General features: G+C 37.5%; 1 protein-coding gene across 2 annotated transcripts in view; it reads right to left on the reverse strand.

Moving 5' to 3' along the window:
- LOC118270408 (uncharacterized) overlaps nt 1-15,141 on the reverse strand; it is a 34,887-nt gene extending 19,746 nt beyond the window's left edge. For both annotated transcript variants that reach the window (XM_050697857.1, XM_050697856.1), the window contains exons 1-2: nt 14,928-15,141; nt 3,513-3,824 (exon numbers count right to left, since the gene is read on the reverse strand). In XM_050697857.1, the coding sequence (XP_050553814.1) occupies nt 3,513-3,757 (245 nt within the window). In that variant the 5' untranslated portion in view covers nt 3,758-3,824; nt 14,928-15,141. The remainder of the gene's footprint in view (nt 1-3,512; nt 3,825-14,927) is intronic.
- Nucleotides 15,142-20,408: the final 5,267 nt, after the last annotated feature.

Genomic DNA, 20,408 nt, shown 5'->3' on the forward strand with positions numbered 1-20,408 from the left:
CTAGGTACGTTTTATACGTAGAAATGACGTATTTGCTCCCACTCCTAAACTTTGATTCGTTTTATATAAGTATTGTTATCTTATATGACAAAATAAAAAAAAAATGCGTGTGTAATATTTTTAATTTTCATACCCCGTCATCATTCGTATTGTACATCAATCATATTGCTCACGTACAATTGTACAGCACTTATATGCTCATAAGCTTCCGACCTTTGCTCTTGAATCACTCGCGTAACAATGTGTTATTTAATGCCGGTAATAACACATAATGTAATGTCTGTGATATATGTAATGATTCGTGAGGTGTTATGTTATAATGCGTCAAGTTATTACTTAATCAAGTTTTCTTATGACTTGTTCAGGTCTGAATGTTTGTAAGCATTTCCTTCATAAGATTAATGATAAAAATGAATATTAAAAGCTTAAAGCTATATACTCGTATTATATTTATTGCAAATATTTCGTTTTCTATGGGTTTTATACCATTTGTGTGTATACAGATTTTGTAGAGAATTTAATTCTCTATTACTTTTAACGTCTAAATTTCTTTTATATTATATCCTGCACCATTTTCGAAGTAAAAAGTACTTAGACTGAATTAATTAGCAATCAAATATGTGGGTAGGAATCTCTTTTTTTTAAGGGGGAATATCATCCAATTATTTCTCCTGCCTTGGGCGAGGCAAGTGAGAGTATCAGACTCTTACTGACTAAAAACCACTTAGTTCCTACTCCTGCTTTTCGAGCCGGAGCCCCAGTAAACCCGCTAGGTAGTCTACAGCTCCGGATGTTAAAAATAGATGTAGATATTCCTAGGGTAGGAATATCTCATCAAAATATTTTGAATCCCGTTAGCAAACCTATCAAGTTTCATATCCACTGCAGCTTTTGTAAACAATGTCAGCAGTTTCGTTTACCGGTTCCGCACAATTTCCGCAATGTATGCTGAATTAAAACCTGTCGTAGGACTTTCTCAGCGTTCCTTCAAGTGTCGACGGTTTGAAGGTCATTATCGTTATAAATCATGTGAAAGTAGTCTGGGACGCTGAATACCAACCGACCGGTCCACAGCACTTTCGTTCACAATCCCGTAAATTAACCTGTTCACATCCTTGAACCTTAAAACAAAGAATTAAGGAGTGTTTTTGAATGGATTTATCAAAAAACATATAAAACAATTATCGTTACAAGTTATAATAAACTTTATAATGCAGTTTTAGAGTTTGTTTTCGTTTGTTAGTTCTGAAGTATAGCATGTATGTAATCTAAGATCGGAGATAGTGGGTAAGCTGGATTGGATCACAATGATACTGACACGAGGAATTTAGAAATTGTAGCGGTTCACTCGTGGAATCCATTACAATGACAGATTGTTCTCATTAGCTGGTATTAAGATATTAATGGAGGCGATACTATCGACAATCGACTAATGTTAGAAAATTAATTGCATCGAGTGTCGATAGCTCGCAATTGGTAAACGATTTATCCTTATGAATATGTAACTGGTTGTTCTTAATCTCGGCGAATTTATTCATAAGTTTAGTGTCACTGTCTCGTTGAATGTTAAGTTTGGTTTGTTTATTGATTCGTGCCAATGTGTTGCCGTCGCCATGTGTGATCAACTAACACAAAAACATAGAATTATAGTTATTCAAACTTATGAGTTCTATTGACTGTCTCTCAATTTTAATGGAGCTCGTTAATGTAACTACTGAGCGATGATCATGTGATGGATATATCCTGATTATCTATTTCTCCAATAATTCACATTACCATATGATTTAAAAATCAAACCCATAACCGAAATCATTGTTCATCAGCAGAAGTTGAAAAGTTCAAATCACATCGGAACTCTTAGGTTGCTTTTGGCTTGCATCAATCATATTCATTGGTAAACATAGCTTAGCATTATGGAAACGGCTTCAACTAAGATATGTTTTTTTTTTATATATGGAAATATCCGTACTTGTACTAATGGCTTCCCTATTCCTACTACTATCGATACATTGCATACTCGAGCTGCACATCTGCCTCGTTCAGTTACCTTGCAGCGGTACATCTTGCTCGCAGCGTTACATAGCTTAGTATCAGTGGAAACGGTCACATAGTTTCACAGCATAGCTACATAGCACATCTCTGGTAGAAAAGCACCCTTTTCACGAGCAGCGTCACGCAGCCAACTCAAATTATCTATAAACCACCTAGCATATTGCTCCTAAGCTATCCCCCTACTGGTACTGCCTGCCCGGGCGCAGCTGACCGAGACCGGCTCTCAACCGCGACCGCGCCGGATAACGGACGGTCACGTCTCGGCTACTACTCCGCTGAATCGGCTCGATATTGCGCCCTCCGCTTTAAAGCAATATCGATATGCTTTCAATGTCAACAGAGTAAAGGATTAAGACGAAAAAGCTACACTTGGAACGAGCACCTAGCTTCACTGACGGATATACTGACTGACTTATTGACGTTTCAGAAGTTTGAAGTACCTTACCTACCTTACCCTACCTTTAGGTTTTATTAAAAAAATGATTTGACTTTGACGTTAAAATGACATAATATGGCAGTCGAAACAATAATGGTGTATGAAAATTTTGTACCTGCGTAGACTCATCACGTATGATAAACAAATGCAGGGGCTTAGTATTGTACCTTATTATTTTCATTTGAAAATCAACGAAAATCAAAATTAATGAGACTTTACACGGTCATTATTTAAATTATGCAACTGTTAGCTATATTACTACTGGTCTGAGTTAAATTTTCTACATCCAGTGATAATAGAATCCAATAAAACTATTACTTCATTCATTTCACACATATTCTATTTGCCCATACAGTCGATGACTTCACAATATTGTTTGAAAATCGTTTACAAATTCGTCTTGTGTCATATTACTTGTAATTTCTACTTTCTAGCAAAGAGTATGGGAAGTAATGGCCTCGCCAATCGAAGAATGGGCGATGAATTACGTTAATGCGCTGTACAAGTTACGAATATTAACTTTTATAATGTTCGATTGTGTAAGAAAGTGCTAAGAGAAAAGTGAGTAAACTAGTCAGTTATGTAAATGTGAGACAAAGGGGCGCGGGTGTTAATCATCGCAAACTTCCGAACACCTGAGTCAGTGAGTTGCTTGTCATCCATGTTTTGTTGCAGTGCACACAATGATAGGAACAACTTGTATTGCTGTCGTACATTCGTCATTTGATGCTTATTTCTTGTATTAATGGATTTATTTGCACCTACCATAAGAACTAACCAGTACCTATCGAGTTCGAGAGTGACTTTCTCATTAAATCACTTCTACTTAACATACCTTTTTTTGAGGACCTTCAAAGACGTCCACTGGGGATAAAAACTAGGAAGTGTGGGATTTTTACCTCACTAAAACCAGGTGGTTCTCCACCTAGTAAGGGCCACCGGGTCCTCTTAATAGACCTGTTCCGGAGCCCCACGGTGCAAACTTACATACCTAAGTGTAATGCGACATTAAACATAAACTCACCTGTTCAAAAGAGTTTCAATCAGATGCGCTGAATGAGGCAGCGCCTCCACCAACAAATCTATGGGCAGTTCCGAAGCCACACTCTGCAGCACTCCAGGCCCCAGTCTGGACAAAATGGCTGCCGCTTCCCGAAACTGTCTTCCTTCAGCCAATAGCAGCACGCGACGCAACGCAAGACGAGGAGAGGTATATGTGTTCTTCTCCCTCTCTCGCTCACGACGGATTCGCTCTCGACTTTCGTTCATTTTGACTTCGAGTTCCAGTAGTAGCGCTAGCCCATTGTATTACTAAGTTGAGAAGTTACGTCTCGATCTGTGAAAGAATAAAATTGATAGCTGTGAGTACAATGAGGTTATGTCATCAGATGAAAGCTGACGTCGCTATGGAAATAATAATCTGTATTTTTTATTTCGGATAACACTATTACGAATGGCACAGCCTCTGTTGCTAAATACTGTGTGAAAAATTCATAGCCCATATCTTATTGTTACTTAATTGTATGGAATGACAGAAGGTCACGAGATATGCATATTTCAAGGATGGAGAGTACCTTACCGAACTGAAATACAAAATATTTCTCAATTAACTAACTTTTTATAGATGTGAGAAAAGCGTTTGATTAGCACGCACCTACACATCATGTCGAAAAATAAAATTATTGAAGAAATTGACCAGTGGGCGTAATAGGCGTGATAATTATTTCCAAAGGTCATCTTGTAATATTGGCAAGGCAAGGTGTAATGTCTGTCGTATAGTGTAAAACACTAACACCGAATATTTTCTTACACAGAAAAATAAATGATGTAAGTGGGATGTTAAAAAGAGCAATGACCAGATTTCTCAAAGTTTACCTACTTAGATATCTGCCAAAAAACTCTACTTGTAATGAAAAAATGGATTAAATCTAATAAACAGTCATTCCTCGTCGTATTGAATAGCTATCGTAATAGTTACGTCCAACTGTTTGTAGACAAACCGTTATTACAACTAGCGACATTCATTCTTTTTTTTTGCAATTTGCGTATTTTTTCCAAACACTAGATAAAATATTTTTCCAAAAAAATTGAATAAAGCCACGACTAGTGATTCGGTGACCTACAGCGAGACCAGTTTTTATGTGCGAGTATCTATTTACCGGCGGACGGTAAAAAGTCGTAAACTCGTAATACCGTTGACCAGATTAAAATGAGCTGTGTAAAAAGTGGTTTGTTCGATTTGTGAGAAATTACAGAAATGTAGTGTTAGGGTGACTAAACGTAACTGATGGTAACTGGAGGGTGCGGTACAAGTGATGGGAGGTCGCGGTTTTACAGGCAATGATACATATCTAGTCAGAGTCGCGGGGAGCCAGTGGATGCAGGTGGCAGCTTGTCGTTCTACGTGGAGGACTAAGGGGAGGCCTTTGTTCAACAGTGGACGTCTCTCGGCTGATGATGATAATGATGATGATATACATCTCTATACTGATAATTATTTGTATTATTGTGGTTTTATTCCGCGACACACGACGCGGCGATTGTCGCGGAATGCTGCTCATGAATATGAGCCTCTAGCATGGCTTGAAACTAGTCGAGTTCCTTGTGAAACAGTTACGTGAGTAAGCCGATAACATAATAATTAATTTATTATTGTGGTGTTAAATAAAATTACGTTCAAGAATTATCTGAATAATTTCCTCAGTGATTTGCTTCTTCTAATCAACTTGATTACATAATGTCATTGGACAATGTACACTAATGTAACCGTTTCATGAATTTCATTATGCACCAGTACGAGTGTTAAATTGAAAGAAATAATTAAGTTTAGTTCAAATGAAAGTGGCTATTACGTAATCACTTTAATTCAATATTATCTTAGAGATTTAGATAGAACTGATATGTATATTTCTTAGTCGTTATTAATTTATTACCAAGTGCCGTGCAGTTTAAGTGCACAACACACTTCAGAAGCTAAAGTAAGCCTAAGCTAAACTTGGAAGAAGTTGGACAACGCCCTAAATTGTCTAGCAGTAGGACAATTAGACATAATCAATTCTAGACTAATACTTAAATAAAATGTCTTATAAACTACAAAATGAATTAGGTACTATTTAGGCACGGACCAAAAGAAAAGTACAATCACCGCATTAATATACGTAAGTTCAATACTACGGTAGATCTCTTTTCCTAATAACTTGTACCACTCATCTCTCCAATGTAACAGTATCGCGATGACAGCTAACAATCGACAATCGACACTCGTATCGACTCCTCGCTATTACGCCGATTGTCTTCCATTTGCGACGGCAGCGCCACCGCGGTAATTTGTGGGTCAACGATTGTAATTAACTTCGATCGAATGAGATTTGTATCGACCAAGATATTCATGTTAGACACGTTTTTTGACTGTTTTTCTGTAGGTCAGTGAAATACATTGCTGTCATTATCAGATTTGAAATCGATAGTAAATTTTAATGTAGGTATATGGAAAGATGTTTTGCCTCTTTCGGACAGTACTGACGTCACACACATCTATTCTTTAATCACTTACGGTACTCGATACTTAATTTGTTAATAAGAGACAATTAATGCCAAATTACATTAACCGCCGTACTCAGAGTCATTTAATGGTTAGGTACTTAACCGAATCTGTAGCAATTGTTTTTGGCACAATATCGTTGCTAAGGTATAGTTTAGGTGATCATTAAATATATCTAAGTGCAGCAGTAAGCAGTTTACTACGAGTTATAATTAAAATATAATGTCACCAATCAATCACATATTTAAATCTTTACTGGCCTTCAAAATAGTGTATTAATAACCACTAAACTTAACAATAATATGTGTCACATGATAAACTGACCACTTTTATCGGAATTTCAATTCGGAAATCGGAACCTACATAAGTATCTCAATTAGAATCGGCCACCTTGTTCCACCGAGGTGTGCCCCGCCCGGTGGTCGGCAAATAGCTGGCTACGGATATAATCTATAACATAATGACATAAGATTCCTCGCGAAAGTGATACTATCGAGGCTAGGGGGTCACTGAGACAGCACATCAAGCTACCCTAAACTTATAAACTCCATCAAAAGAATCACAACTTTATAGTTTTGGTGATAAAGTTGATAATCTAATGAAAGAGATGCTAGAGTTAATACAAGGCGCTCCTAGTTGAGAGCGATAAGAAAGTATCATAAGAACTCCTTTATGGGTGTATCATGTTTCCAACCAGTTTGTTGTTATTTATAGGAAGTGGGCCTCGGTGGAGAAGAGGTCGGAAGAACTTCTGATGCGCACTGTATTAAGTACGGCTACTGTTGTGATACTGGATAATTATCGTAATAGTCAGTCTGGAATTGTTGTTGTTTTGGGAATTATTTCTTGGATTCGATAGAACACGAGACGAAAATCGCTTACACTGCGCAACATCAATCATCATTATGAGAGATTACTTGAAATAATATTTAAATTCCCATTTCCCCCATTCCTCAAAACCCTTAAATTCGTAACCCCCAAAAGGCCGGCAACGCACTTGTAACGCCTCTGGTGTCATGCATTTCAAGTGTCTATGGGCGGCGGTGATTGCTTTTCATCAGACTGATGATCCATCTGTTCGCTTACCGACTTATTCCATAAAAGTACCAATCCATAATTTTATGACCGAACAAAAAAGATAATTTTATTTATTAAGCAAAAAATATCCGGAGTAATCATTTGAAACCGTAGTTTCCAATGAGTACGTAAAATAGCTTAGTAATGCAAGTCAATATTTCACTATGTCACAAAGTCAACATTCAATGTTAGTATAACATTTGCAACTCACGTTATGTCAACTCGTACTGCCTACATAATGCTTGTATGCAGTTTAGTCTCCCAGCTATCTAATGATATTTTAAAAATACCGTAATGTTACGATGGTTTGGACATGTAGAAAGGATGGATGAAAACAGATTTACGAAAGAAGTATACAAGGCGAATATGAGTGGGACCGTCGGTAGAGGGCGCCCCAGACGGACATATAGCGACCAGATTGGCGATATATTAAAAAAGGGCCAAATTAAAAGTACCTTTAACCGATGAGCATGCATGAAAAGACTGATGACTGTTGATGAAGCGAAAGAAGTGTGTAAGAACCGTGGCAATTGGCGTTCCATTGTCTCTGCCTGCCCCCATGGGAGACAGGCGTGAGGTTATGTATGTATGTATGTACCGTAAGACACTGTGGTAGACACATTCCGGGCTGGTCATAAAACGTAATTCTGTAAGCAGTGTCATTGTCAGTGCGTTGTGAAGCCGCGACTTTTGTCCACGAGCCGGCAAACTGCGCACACCGTTAAGTTTATACGTTGCCATGGTAACGGGTGTATTGACGACTTGTGGTCGAAAGTTCTAGGAACGGTTTTGTTTAAAGCAGTGATGATAGTGGAACTCGTTTTATTGTGGTTTATCTTAAAACGATGATGACTACCACAAAAATTATATCTTCACCTAAAATAAAACGTATCTTTAAAAGTTCAAACCATGGATGTGTTTATAGTATTATCGAAAAAGGTTTATTTGATTTTTTTTCCAGGGTTATCGCATCGCTTTGGTGTTCTTTATTTAAATAAGCCCCATTTTAAAGTTAAGCGTCTTCGCCTTAGTTAAGTAAAATTTTACAAATCTTTTCCTACCACCTTCTGCTGCCACTGCCTTCAAAGTCAAATCATTTATTCCTATTAAACCAAAACAAACGTCAACAAATGAAGGAATAAACTGGAGGAGGAGTCTAACAGTCTGACCGTCAGTGAAGCTAAGCTCGTTCCGAAGTGTAGCTTCGAATGGAGAAGAACAAGCACCTTATCACAGAGTTCCTGAATCACTAGTCACACATTGAATACTGTCAGTACCTTCATCTTATAAGGCAAAAAAACAAATGTGAAAGTATTTCGACGGATGTCCGCTAACGCAACCGCTGAGCTAATGGTACCTGTCTTAGAATACAAGTCATCATGTGTGTACAAATAAATAGTCAATCGACTAAACTCGTAATCAGTAGTTATCTAATTACTTAAGTAGTCTTTCTAAACGAGCTATAAACAAACAAATGTTTTGGTAGAATGCCTTATTAGTGACAAGTGTACCGAGAAAAATCGATACCTCTGTATCGATTTCCCAATTGATTGAATCGAATCGAATGAATTATTTTGGATAAATAATTTGTTTGAATACTCAAACAAATTATTTAACGTTGACTTGATCAGGCACTTTAAATGCATGTTTGTTTTAATTTCCTATTTGAGAAAACACTATTAATAACTTTTCAGAATGGTAGGTATCTAGCTTAAGTATAATATTTCAGACTAGAAGTCGAATAACTAAGAGTGGTAAGGAGCTTGCCTCCATCACGACCATGGCTCACGACTTTTATAACAAAAATATAATAAGTTCCAGCTTTGTACCGTAATTATAATTTCTCTAATTTATTATAAAGTGAATGAAGTAATTAATAATTTAATTAAATTAAAAATTAATGTATTGCATATTTCGGTTCTTGCTGTTGGTAGGTATCGAAACCCCGGAGCTGCGGACGACCTATCGGGTTTACCAGGAGTAAGAACAGGGTAGTTTTTAGTGAGTGAGAGTCTGAAACTGCCTTTCGCCTCGCCCAAAAAAAAAGGTATCGAAATCGCACCCTGATACATGAGAAGCGGGCATCTTAATCCTCTGGTACACCACGACATTGTACCTATATAATACACTCTCACTTATAAATAGTCTCATAATGATTAGAAGCCAAAACAATATTATGTATAAAGAACGTCTAATATATAGCGACCACAGTCCAATGTCAACAGTAACGCAATAGTAACTTGATATATGTATATTTACGAAACTGTAACAATGAGTGAAGTCCACGTCTCTCCACATGATACTGTTTGTATTAATTTATATTAATTACTCCAACAGTAGGTGGGAACGGCACGTACTTCGTGCGAATTGCCTCTCTGTACTAAAGAGGTTGCATAACTGTATGTATACTAACTATGTATGTGTTTAATTAACTCACTTTAATTTACTATTACATTTATTGTTTTTTTTTATGGATTGTGAGACTTTTACTTTACTACCTAATTCGTGATCTGCTTGCTCTCCCTCTTTCCCTTGCTGTGTCTTTCCATGCATGGGTCGCGTTCCGCACGCGTCTCTAAGAGCCATCAGAACACCACAGATGGGGCCCAGTAGGGATGATGCTGAGTCGGAGCTGCGGACTATCGGGGCTCCGGCTGAACGAGTAGGAGTAGGAACGGGGTGGTTTTTAGTCAGTAACAGTCTGACACTCCCTCTCGCGTCGCCCAATGCGAGAGAGTGATTGGATGATTTTCCCCCTTAAAATTAAAAGTGATTTATCGCAAATTACTCTTGAAGTTTTTAAAAATTTTCAGAAACCTTTCCGTCAGATTATATAGTCCAAGTTCTATCTTCCACATGTATCATCTGCAAGATCACATCTATCTTTGTATTAAAACAATCCAAATCAGACCAGCCGTTTACGCGTGCATACGATAAAGTTACGCAACCCAATATTCACGATGATAATTTCATTCATAATTAATAAACAAATTAATTGCATCGTTACAACATCGTTTCCGTTATACATACAAACATACATACACACACATTATTAACTACCTTAGTTATATAGTTATATGTTTCCGGAAACATTGAGAGATGTTTTGACCGGATTCATATTTTTGTAAACAAACTCAAGCGCATCTTAAGTAACGTTTCGTAAAACGCAAGTCATTATGTTCAATTACAATAACATGTGTTACTTAACCACACGTATTACGGATTAAGCTATGTTTTTTATATGGAAACTCTTAGTATCGCCTTTATTTTTTTAGTCAGCTTTGAATCCGTTTTTTTAAGTCTGAAAAATACTATGCTGAAAACCATATGAAAATCGGTTCACATAACAATCATACATACATACAGGTCAAACTGAGAACCTCCTTATTTTTTGAAGTCGGTTAAAAACATCATTAGCTATAATAAGAACTTTTTGACCAACTCTACCTCTTATCACTGTGTTACATACAATTTTACAGTGACGTATTATGTTTCCATATTATGTAATGTATAGAAACAAACCCAAGACTACTTGTTGACTTGTTGACTTGTTGACCAATTAATTATCGCGAAAACAAACGTTTAAACTTTCATGGTGTAAGGTTTTCTATAGATATTTGCTTGTGCATACAATTTCTGTTAACCAAATACATAATATTTATATAATATATAATAATTATGGGATCTATAACTTTCATAATTCCAGAAACTCTCAATAAACATATCAATTGTAATAATTATCGTGACACATACTACACACGTAAACTGTGATTTTTTATTTAATTTTAACATTCATTTATTTCTCATACTTGTTTGTTACATTTTTAAATATTAAATTAAAAAGAAAAAAAAAATTATTTAATTTATCATTATATTAGTAGAGCTTTTGTCCATTAATGTACTCACGCACGTACACTACTACACTATGTTAACGTAGTTTCGAATGACTGAGGACTAGCAGAACTTAATTTAAACGTACCAAATATCTGATACAGAACTTTGACGATATGAGAATTGCTAAGTACGGCGGTAGAATAAGAAATAATAAATACTAATCGATCGGCTTCAGTCGTTTCAATACTTTCAATAACACTGGCGATCCTATAACTTTGGTGCAAATTAGTAGGCGATGATATGATTCACATGGCAGATACCTCGCGGTATTTAGGTGGCAGCACTAGGTGTCACTGCTAATGTTCTAGTTGGGACCATTGACATGCATAATGCATGAGCTCACACCATCTCGTCTTGCTAGTGGAATACTCGCGAACTCACTCAAACAAAGGTACACTAGGTTTGTCACGCGATTTCACTTGCCTGCCCCGTTTGTAAGTGTCACAGTCTATGTGGTTTAAGGCTATTTTAAACCATATACGTATTGAAATAAAGTTATGTTTAATTTCAGAATTTTTATTCTCTGTTGGTGGTTCCAACATTATAACTTGACTAAATAGATTTACTTAACCTTTTTAAGGAATTGTGTCCATGTAATTTTACTATTAAACTTTTCGAATCGAAACCTTGCTATATTAATAGTCTTAATTTGTAAACAAAATATAAGATATACGTGATCAATTTATATCTATATTATGAACTTTTTTATGGTATAAGCCGGTAAACGAGCAGACGGATCATCTGATGGTGAGCAATCGCCGCTGCCCATGAACCACCGAATCACCAGAGGCGTTACAAGAGCATTGCCGGCCTTTTTAGGATTAGGAATTTGAGAGGTAAGTGGTGAGGTACAGTTACAGAAAAAAACAGGAAAAAAGGGATATTCTCAGTAAAGAAATCGAGAGTTTAAATCAAAGGGAATGACTCTAAATAGTTCGTCTACTTTCCATCCCGTCGACCAAGAATTATAAGTAAACTTAATTGAGAGAAATACCGAGGGAACTCGCTTGTCGGATATGTCGGTAATTTATAACTAACACCTGTGTTATTATGGAAATTTAATTACCAGACGGTACTAAGGCATACTCCTAATAAAATATATCCTCATTTAATTTATCGGCAGTTAACGTTGTTGAGTGTCGTTAGAAATTGTCCTTTATGCTGAGTGAACTTTCCTGAACTACACTCAGATCGCAGGTCGACTTTAAGATATTCGGTTGAAGTCAGTATTTTGCCTGAAGTGACTACCATCCAGCTTCTTTGTTTAGATGGTACCTAATTCCTGGTTAAACCTGTTGTCAGTTTTAGGGCATTTTTTAACTCGTTATTCGTTACGTTTGTCGTTTGGGGAGAATTAGGCCTCTGGTAACCTCACTCACACAACGCAAGCGTTGTTTCACGTCGGTTTTCTTCGAGGCCGTGGTATCACTCCGGTTGAAGCCGGCCCATTGGTCGTCTCAACATTTATCTTCATCTCATCCTTAAATTATTCGCTTTATCTTCAGTCTAATATGTCCTTGAAGGAAAGATAGTCTGTACAAACACAAGCCAAACGGTAATACAACTAACGTATCTTAAGTATTTGTAATCTTAAGTACACATTGCATACCGATGCACTGAATCCTTGCGTAAATACATCCACTACTGCCCGTAGTAGTAGCACTGATAATAACTAAGTACTGGTTTCCCGTATATGTCCTTCAGTTAAGCTGTAGCATTAGTATGTAGAAATCAGTTTTCATCCTCTTGTGTTTGGCCTTAGTCATCTCTTACACTCCTCGCAAAAGTGAATCCAGCCATTATTGTCCCCGTGCGTAGGGTACGGTGTGTTCCGCACGCGCCTCATAGAGCCACTAGACCACCATAGTTGGGGCCCAGTAGGACTGATGTGGGCTCTGGTTCGAAAAGCAGGAGTAGGAACGAGGTGGTTTTTAGCCAGTACGAGTCTGACACTCCCTCTCGCCTCGCCCAAGGTGAGAAGCTATTGTACGATTATATCCTCACAAAAAAAAAACCATTATCGTCAGTTTGGTTTCAGAGTTATTTTTGCCTTATCTTTAACCAATTCACCAATTACAAGTCCGCCGCTTCATTTGCAAACCTCTCGAGCGTTTTCTCTAAGCGTCTTAACTACATAGATCATAATCTTGTAAGATAATAACAAAGTCCGATTATAATTTACAATGCAAATTGTTAGTTCCCGTGGCGACTCTTGTAATAAATCATCTCTCGTATCTGCCATGATCAGCTGCTCTTGGCACAACCCCGTAGCATCAGGCAACTTTCTAGAAACATCTACAGGTATCTTCAAGCGAAGGCTTTCGTTGTGGGAGTATCCCGTAGGCAGGTCGCAAATGTGGTCACATTTGAGTCTGGTGTCAGACTCTTACTGTCTAAATCCCACCCCGTTGGTACTCCTGCTACAAGCCGGAGCCTCGAAATTGCCGATGAATATTTTATTTCTATAGAAGCTGTATGAAATCATACACATTCTATGCATACGCGTGTCCAGACATACTCAATATCGATTGGCCACTGCTGACCAAGGGTCTCTTCTCACACGAAAAAGGTGTGAAACTTATAATTAGAAATTATAAGCCCAGGTTTCCTTACGACATTTTCCTTCACCGTTTGTCAGTGGTGTCTAAATAATTTAAAAAAAAAATCACATTGATACTTGCCGTTGGTAGGTTTCGACCCCGCACTCTCATGCATAAGAATCGGGCGTCATAAACCACCGGGTCACCACGACAGATTTTGAACATAGAACCTTTTTTATATTAACTATCTGCCATTTAAACGTATCGGGTACTTATACGAGAGTGGTGAAACAGGCCCTTTAGTGGTATAAACAGTGGTGTTGGTGAAACGTCGCGGCTTGCGAGTTGCGACCCGCCCGACGGGCTTTCGATTCGTCTCGAGTGTGGGACATTCGTCTTTACTCGTTAACACATGGAAATCTATATGTGTGTGATACTGTTTTACTTCAATGTTCTATGCTTTCATTATCTGTATGGGCTGGTTGTGTATCGTTACTCGAATTGTTATTGTTTCATAGTTTGCAAGTGATTTGTCTTTACGGTTTTGGACAAGCAACCGTAACATTATAAACATTATCGAGATGAAGTACAGTAATGGACGCCTCTGCCTTAACTGCGGGATATAGGATATGAAGTCAAGTCAAGACAAGAGCTATTGTATGGTAAGACTATCCCAAAGGGATGGATTGAGTAACCAGAGCCAATACCTCTTGTTGTCACTGTCAGTCAAAAGTGAGATAAACAAGCCGGGCTTAATAGCAGATACCATGACAAAATTGAAAATATCTTCATGACCCAGGAATGACCTCTCGTCCAATAACACGGTTATTATTGAGAAAATTCATCAACATTCAATAGTAAACAATATTCTACAGAGTAAATGGTATCCCTGTTGATCTTATATAAGTTTATAGTCAATTGAAGAGTAAGTAATGATGGTCAATCTTGATGATGCTAAGTGCTCATCAGCCACTATCATCATAAGAAACACTAATCTAGAGAGCTAATACATCAAACGCATCATTTGAAACAAAGGCTGTAATTAAATTTCATATCGAAGCTATGTAAGATGCGGTACAGCCGGGGAATCGAACCCGCGACCTTGATCTCTACTCGCGCGAAACTATAATCGATGAAGCGGCAATTGTTCTTATAACTAGGAACGATTAATCGTGTTTAATCGTTAAGTGATTACCTACTTGTGAGATGAAGAAAGTTTTGCTAAATGGACCCTATAATTAAAATGATAAACCTATAGGTATATTCTATTAATTGTGACCTAGTAATAATTATTTCTCCACAACACTTCCATTTAATTTCCTTAATTTCCACACATCATTAATTAAAATAAAAGTTAATTAATATTCTATAAACAATAAATACTCACATTGCGTTAACGAGACAAATCCAAAATTGATTAAAGAATCCAACCACAATACACTTAGAGTTCAGTTCACAGTGCACAGTTAGATAATAATGTACTTAAATAAAATAAAAATATTAATTACAAAACAATTAGTCGGCGGTAGTGCGCGGCGGTGCGCGTGCGGCTTGCGCGGGAGTCGACTCGCGAGTAGCGACGAGCTTACGGCCCGCCCGAGACGCCGCGACGCGAGAAAGCTTTTGGACGATACCATGCACTACTGAAGAATTTATCCTACAACACAGTGACTGTACCAAACCAGTGATATCATTAATTGTTTACAGAATTCGGCACCAGTATTGTATTCACATATTCAACGTTATTGTTGGAACATCTATTCCAATTGTATCTATGTCATTAGTCACGTCGAAATTATGATTGTTATGATAACACCTAACCTTTTCACCACAATGCACAAAGAACAGATGTGCACTGAAATGAATATTAAGATGATGATGCCTAAATTGAGTCACAATGCTCTATTGCTGATGGAAACTATAGACACAAGTACCTATAGAGTCTTCTAACTAGTCAAACAATTCTATAATATGTATGAGTAAGCCTGACTTATGAAACAATTCTAGACTTAACTCACTAAGAATTGGGTCAAGGGCCTGATGCAGAAAGCAGTATTTGTGGAAACCCCTCCTGTCCAGAAATTCCTGTCTCATGAGCCCTGGCCGCTGGTAGCTTGGATTCCTCCCATTACTAAAGGGCTACTGCTTTTTATATTATTACATTTTTGTTTTCCATAATTAAAAATGTAATTAACTAGTATGTATAAGAAATAAATAAAGAAATATAATAGTAAATAATTATTTTATTGTTTGTCTACAATGCACATACGAGTATGACACACGGACACACGCACAGTGTGTCACAATGTTTACAACACTAGTAGACCTCACACACACACGTGTTGTGTCCACAACAATGTCACGCACACTGCTACAAGTGTGTGTACGTGTGTGACAACATAGTGCCCGACTTCTGACTGCACAATGCACATACAAAACAATTATAATGTTTAAAGAAATTACTATAGAATGTTTCATTGTCTATTATTCGTAGTATCTTTATGACCTGTCTGTGGTATGCGATTGACTTCTTAGTTTGCATTGTAAATTATCTCTGTAGATCCAATAATATAAGTAACTGTGCATTAGAACAAAGCGTGAGTTCAACATTTACATAAATAAAATAAAATAAATATATTATTTTAAAATCCACTTCTAACTCCTAGCATACAACATAATACCATCCTCTATCGACAGGTGGTCTCGCTTCCGCGCCGGTTTCCCATGCGTCCGCGCATGATTTACTCCCTGATTGAGGCATCCCGGTGTCAGTTCGATTACCGAGTCGGAACGCTTCTCAAAATGACTAGTAGTTACATCCCATTTGTTTATTGAAGTGGGAACAAAAGTACGTAGTGGATGCGTAACAATAGAACGTGTTAATGCCTGAGCCAACGTCCATACATCAACAACCTATAAGTGGCCACTATTGATCAAAGGCCTCTTATCGCACGGAGAAGGTTTGAACATTAATCATCACGCTTGCTCAATGCGAATTGGCGATTTCAGACTTATAAATAAAAATTATAAGCCTAGGTTGCTCTAAAATGTTTTCCTTCACCGTTTGTCAGTGGTGTCTAAATAATCTTAGGAATTACATATAACTCCGAAAGAGTCACATTGGTACTTGCAGGTAGGCATCGAACCCCTAAACATGTATGGGAAGCCAGCCGTTTAAAACCTCCAGGCCACTAGACCGATGTTATTGGATCCCAGAGAATAAAAATATATTATGTCAAAGGGAAGGTGTCAATGTTTGCAAAACATGACCTTCACAATAGAACAAATACTGTTTAGCCAGTATTGACCTGGACAACAAGAGAAGGAAGTAATGAAAGCTAACAATTTCATACAAACACTATCTTCTGATTGTAAACATCCATTGGATGCCTGGATGTTAGCAAAACTCGGATACACTTGGGTACCTAGTGTGTCCCATTGTCATAAGTACCATAATACATTCAATTAGAAGCCACTCTCAGCTCCCTTAGGTTAGGTCAGGGCCATAAAATATAAAATCGTTTGATAAAACAATATAGGACTATCCTTTTAAAGATTTCCATTATTCTTCAGTACTTAAATCGTTTCTACACTTGTGTGTCCCCATCTCACATCTTCACTGGCCAATAACTATAGAACCACATAGGTATAGGTAAACATAAAAATTAACAATTTCTGTGTATTAGACTACAGTACCCTTAGTACGAGTTTGCATTACGAAGACCAAAAATGCAACGAGAGCACGTTCGGCGCTCTGATTAGCCGGCTCGAATGAACCAACCAATCAGAACGCGGAACGCTCTTTAGTTGTGTTTTCGCTCATCGTAATGCAAACTCGTAATAAGAGGACAGAAAGTGATGCTCCACAATTCGCTTAACATATTTAATTTGACTGCACGTTTGGCGCGGTCGGTGGCTGGGCAACTGGCTGCCGTGTTATGTGTAGCGGGTTCGATTACCGCACGGAGCTACTATTTGTGTGGTTCACAAATTGTTGTTTCAGGTCTAGGTGTTATGTGTATGTGAAATTGTATGTTTGTAAACGCACCCACGACACAGGACAAAATTCTAATGTGGGGCAACTTTTTTTTATAAATTAAGTCCTTGACTTCCATCACTTGTACAGTAATTACATATTTACCACAAACTCTACCATATTATTAGCAACAATAACAAAAATACTCAACCTCAATATCTGGAGCCAAACGAGGCGTGAAATCTTAATGTTATATAACAACGTAATTACATATCGACCTTACTGCCTCCCCACAAGGTCAAATTTACATTGCCACTAATTAATTACTGCGTGCTAAGTGCTCGCACATCAACGCTCAGCTTCCTTGATCCGGTGGAAAATATAAAACTTTGTAATTATATGAGTATCTAGATCAGATTGTACAAATGTACCTTAAGTACTGAGTAAAATCAAATTGTATGACAAGGGCGCGGACCAATAGTCCGTGGAGAACAACTGTAAATACTTAAACTTATTAAAAAAAAGTACTGAGTAAATGCTTGTTAACAAAAAACATGAAACATCAGCATCATCTTCAATAACAGAAATACATCTTGTTATACCGAAACTGCAAGGCAATAAGTATATTATTTAAACCTTGAATGCTCATGAATATGAGCCTCTAGCATGACTTGAAACTTGTCGAGTTCCTCGTCAAATACTGACTTGAGTAAGCCGAAAAACAATATCTAATTATGAAAACCATTTCAAGAACAAATTTTAAGATCTGTTTCTGGTTCTTGTTTAAAAAAATGTCAATGGATGATTAGTTGAAAAGGTCTAGCCTTTTATAAAATACATTTATAGTATAAAATAATAACTGTTTATCGAAATCGTTAACCGTGAAACACTATTGAACGTGAACCTCTATCATTGATTTATTGAAACACGACTTCCTTCAAATCGAGTTATGAGTGATACAAGTGACAGTGGTAGCGGTGTCGTTAGCAAAAAACTAACTATAAAGAGGGTAGACCGATTTGTCTGCTCATAAACATCCACCCCGCATATACTCCAGTTCATCCGTGATCATGGCGCTTGCAACAGTGCCGAAATATCGGAAACTCACAAAAACTAATTAACATGGTAAATATTCAGTTTTAGGTGCTAATGATATTACTAGCGATAATTTCAGTTTCAAAACTTATAACGACTTCCTTCAATCCTGAGACCATCAACTTATTGATCATTCTACCCTATGCCTCTTGGTCCTGATCAATGGGTTGGATCTCCCACGATGACTCATCCAACACTACCAGGTAAGCAGGCTGCAGCACGTCGCGATACAAAGCCAAGTAACCGCGAACCTAATGTGAGTAATAAGAGCCGCATTAAAGTGAGATTACACGCCACACGCCGCGCGGTGATAATGTGGCGTGAACTTATATCGCCGGCTGACATGTACTGCATGTACATGTAATGTGGGAATCCGCTTATGTAGACGTGTTCATCATATGATTGAACTTAGGGAAATTAAATAATAATTGGGAAAGATTAGCAAACATAATACTCTTATTAACTTTTTCAGCATAATATTTTCAGCATGGGAGAGCGATGCTTCGACACGAATGGGCCGGCTCGACCGGAGTAAAACCAAGTCCTCACTAAAATCCGACGTAAAACAACGCTTGCGTTGTTTTTCGTTGTGTGAGTGAGATTACCGAAGGTCCGATGACCCTCCTTCCCAATCTTTCCAATCCCCGATTCCCCAACAACCCTCAAATTCCTAACCCCCAAAAGGCCAGCAACGCGCCCTGGTAACGCCTCTGGTGTTTCGGGTGTTTGCTTATTATTGGCAGGGGTGATTGCTTATCATCATGATCCGTATACTCGTTTACCAGCTTTTACCATATAAATATGGGCACTTCTTAAAATAATTTATGGGAATTCATTCAGTTTATTATAATGGGACTGCAGATGTAGTAAGTGACGACATGTACACATAAGTTAATCTCTTCCAAGAGTTAGTAGCAAAAACTGGTGTTTTATTATATAGTTTTTACTAATTGTACCTAACTCCTAATTAAAACTGGCACATCATTAATTTTTTCATTGTTGTTACAAGTTAGTCATTTCTTAAGTCCCAACTGAACTATTATCTGATCAGTCATAAGTTGAGTATCTATAAAACATTCACTCGCTGTTGACTTCCACTTGTAAAAGGTCAGCATATTGCCTAGTTTCCAAATGTTAGCCATTTTATTCCACGAATAAAGTAATTATTAAAGTGTGCCGCAGAGGTACTTCAGCTTTTGTATCTTCAACAATAATAATGTGATTTAAATCGACCGACATATCATCAGCAGCCGCGCACACTGCCCACTAAATACCATGTTATATCATACGTGGTTTGGATACAAAAATCGCCACTAATGTATCATTAATAAAGATGATTATCGGTTGAGTGAATCCTCGAGTATGTGTAAGGTTGTGTAAGTATAGGAAGTGCGTTGTGTTAATGTGTTTAGGCTTCACACTTGACCGTATCGTCGTCACAATTTTGGGTAATTACTTGTAACACGTATGAACTATGAACACATCCGTATTGTTGTGATTACGTAGCACTTTGTGGCAACAAATATTTTGACAGTGATTTAGAAATACTCAAAAATAAGAACGTCTGATGGTCTTACTAAAACTGAGTCTACATAGTTGGAGCCTGATCGGCGACTATAGATGTCGTGGTGAGTTAAATTCTCGTACGAAATGACTATTTATCAAAGTCAATGTCACGCCTTTTATCTCCAAAGGGGTAGACAGAGGTGCACATTACGACCCGTAGTGCCACTGTACAATTTACACCCACGTTATAAGTCCCATGTAATAGGAGGTGAGCCTATTGCCATATACTGG

Source organism: Spodoptera frugiperda, chromosome 13 (assembly GCF_023101765.2).
Source record: "Spodoptera frugiperda isolate SF20-4 chromosome 13, AGI-APGP_CSIRO_Sfru_2.0, whole genome shotgun sequence".
NCBI classification, from domain to species: domain Eukaryota; kingdom Metazoa; phylum Arthropoda; class Insecta; order Lepidoptera; family Noctuidae; genus Spodoptera; species Spodoptera frugiperda.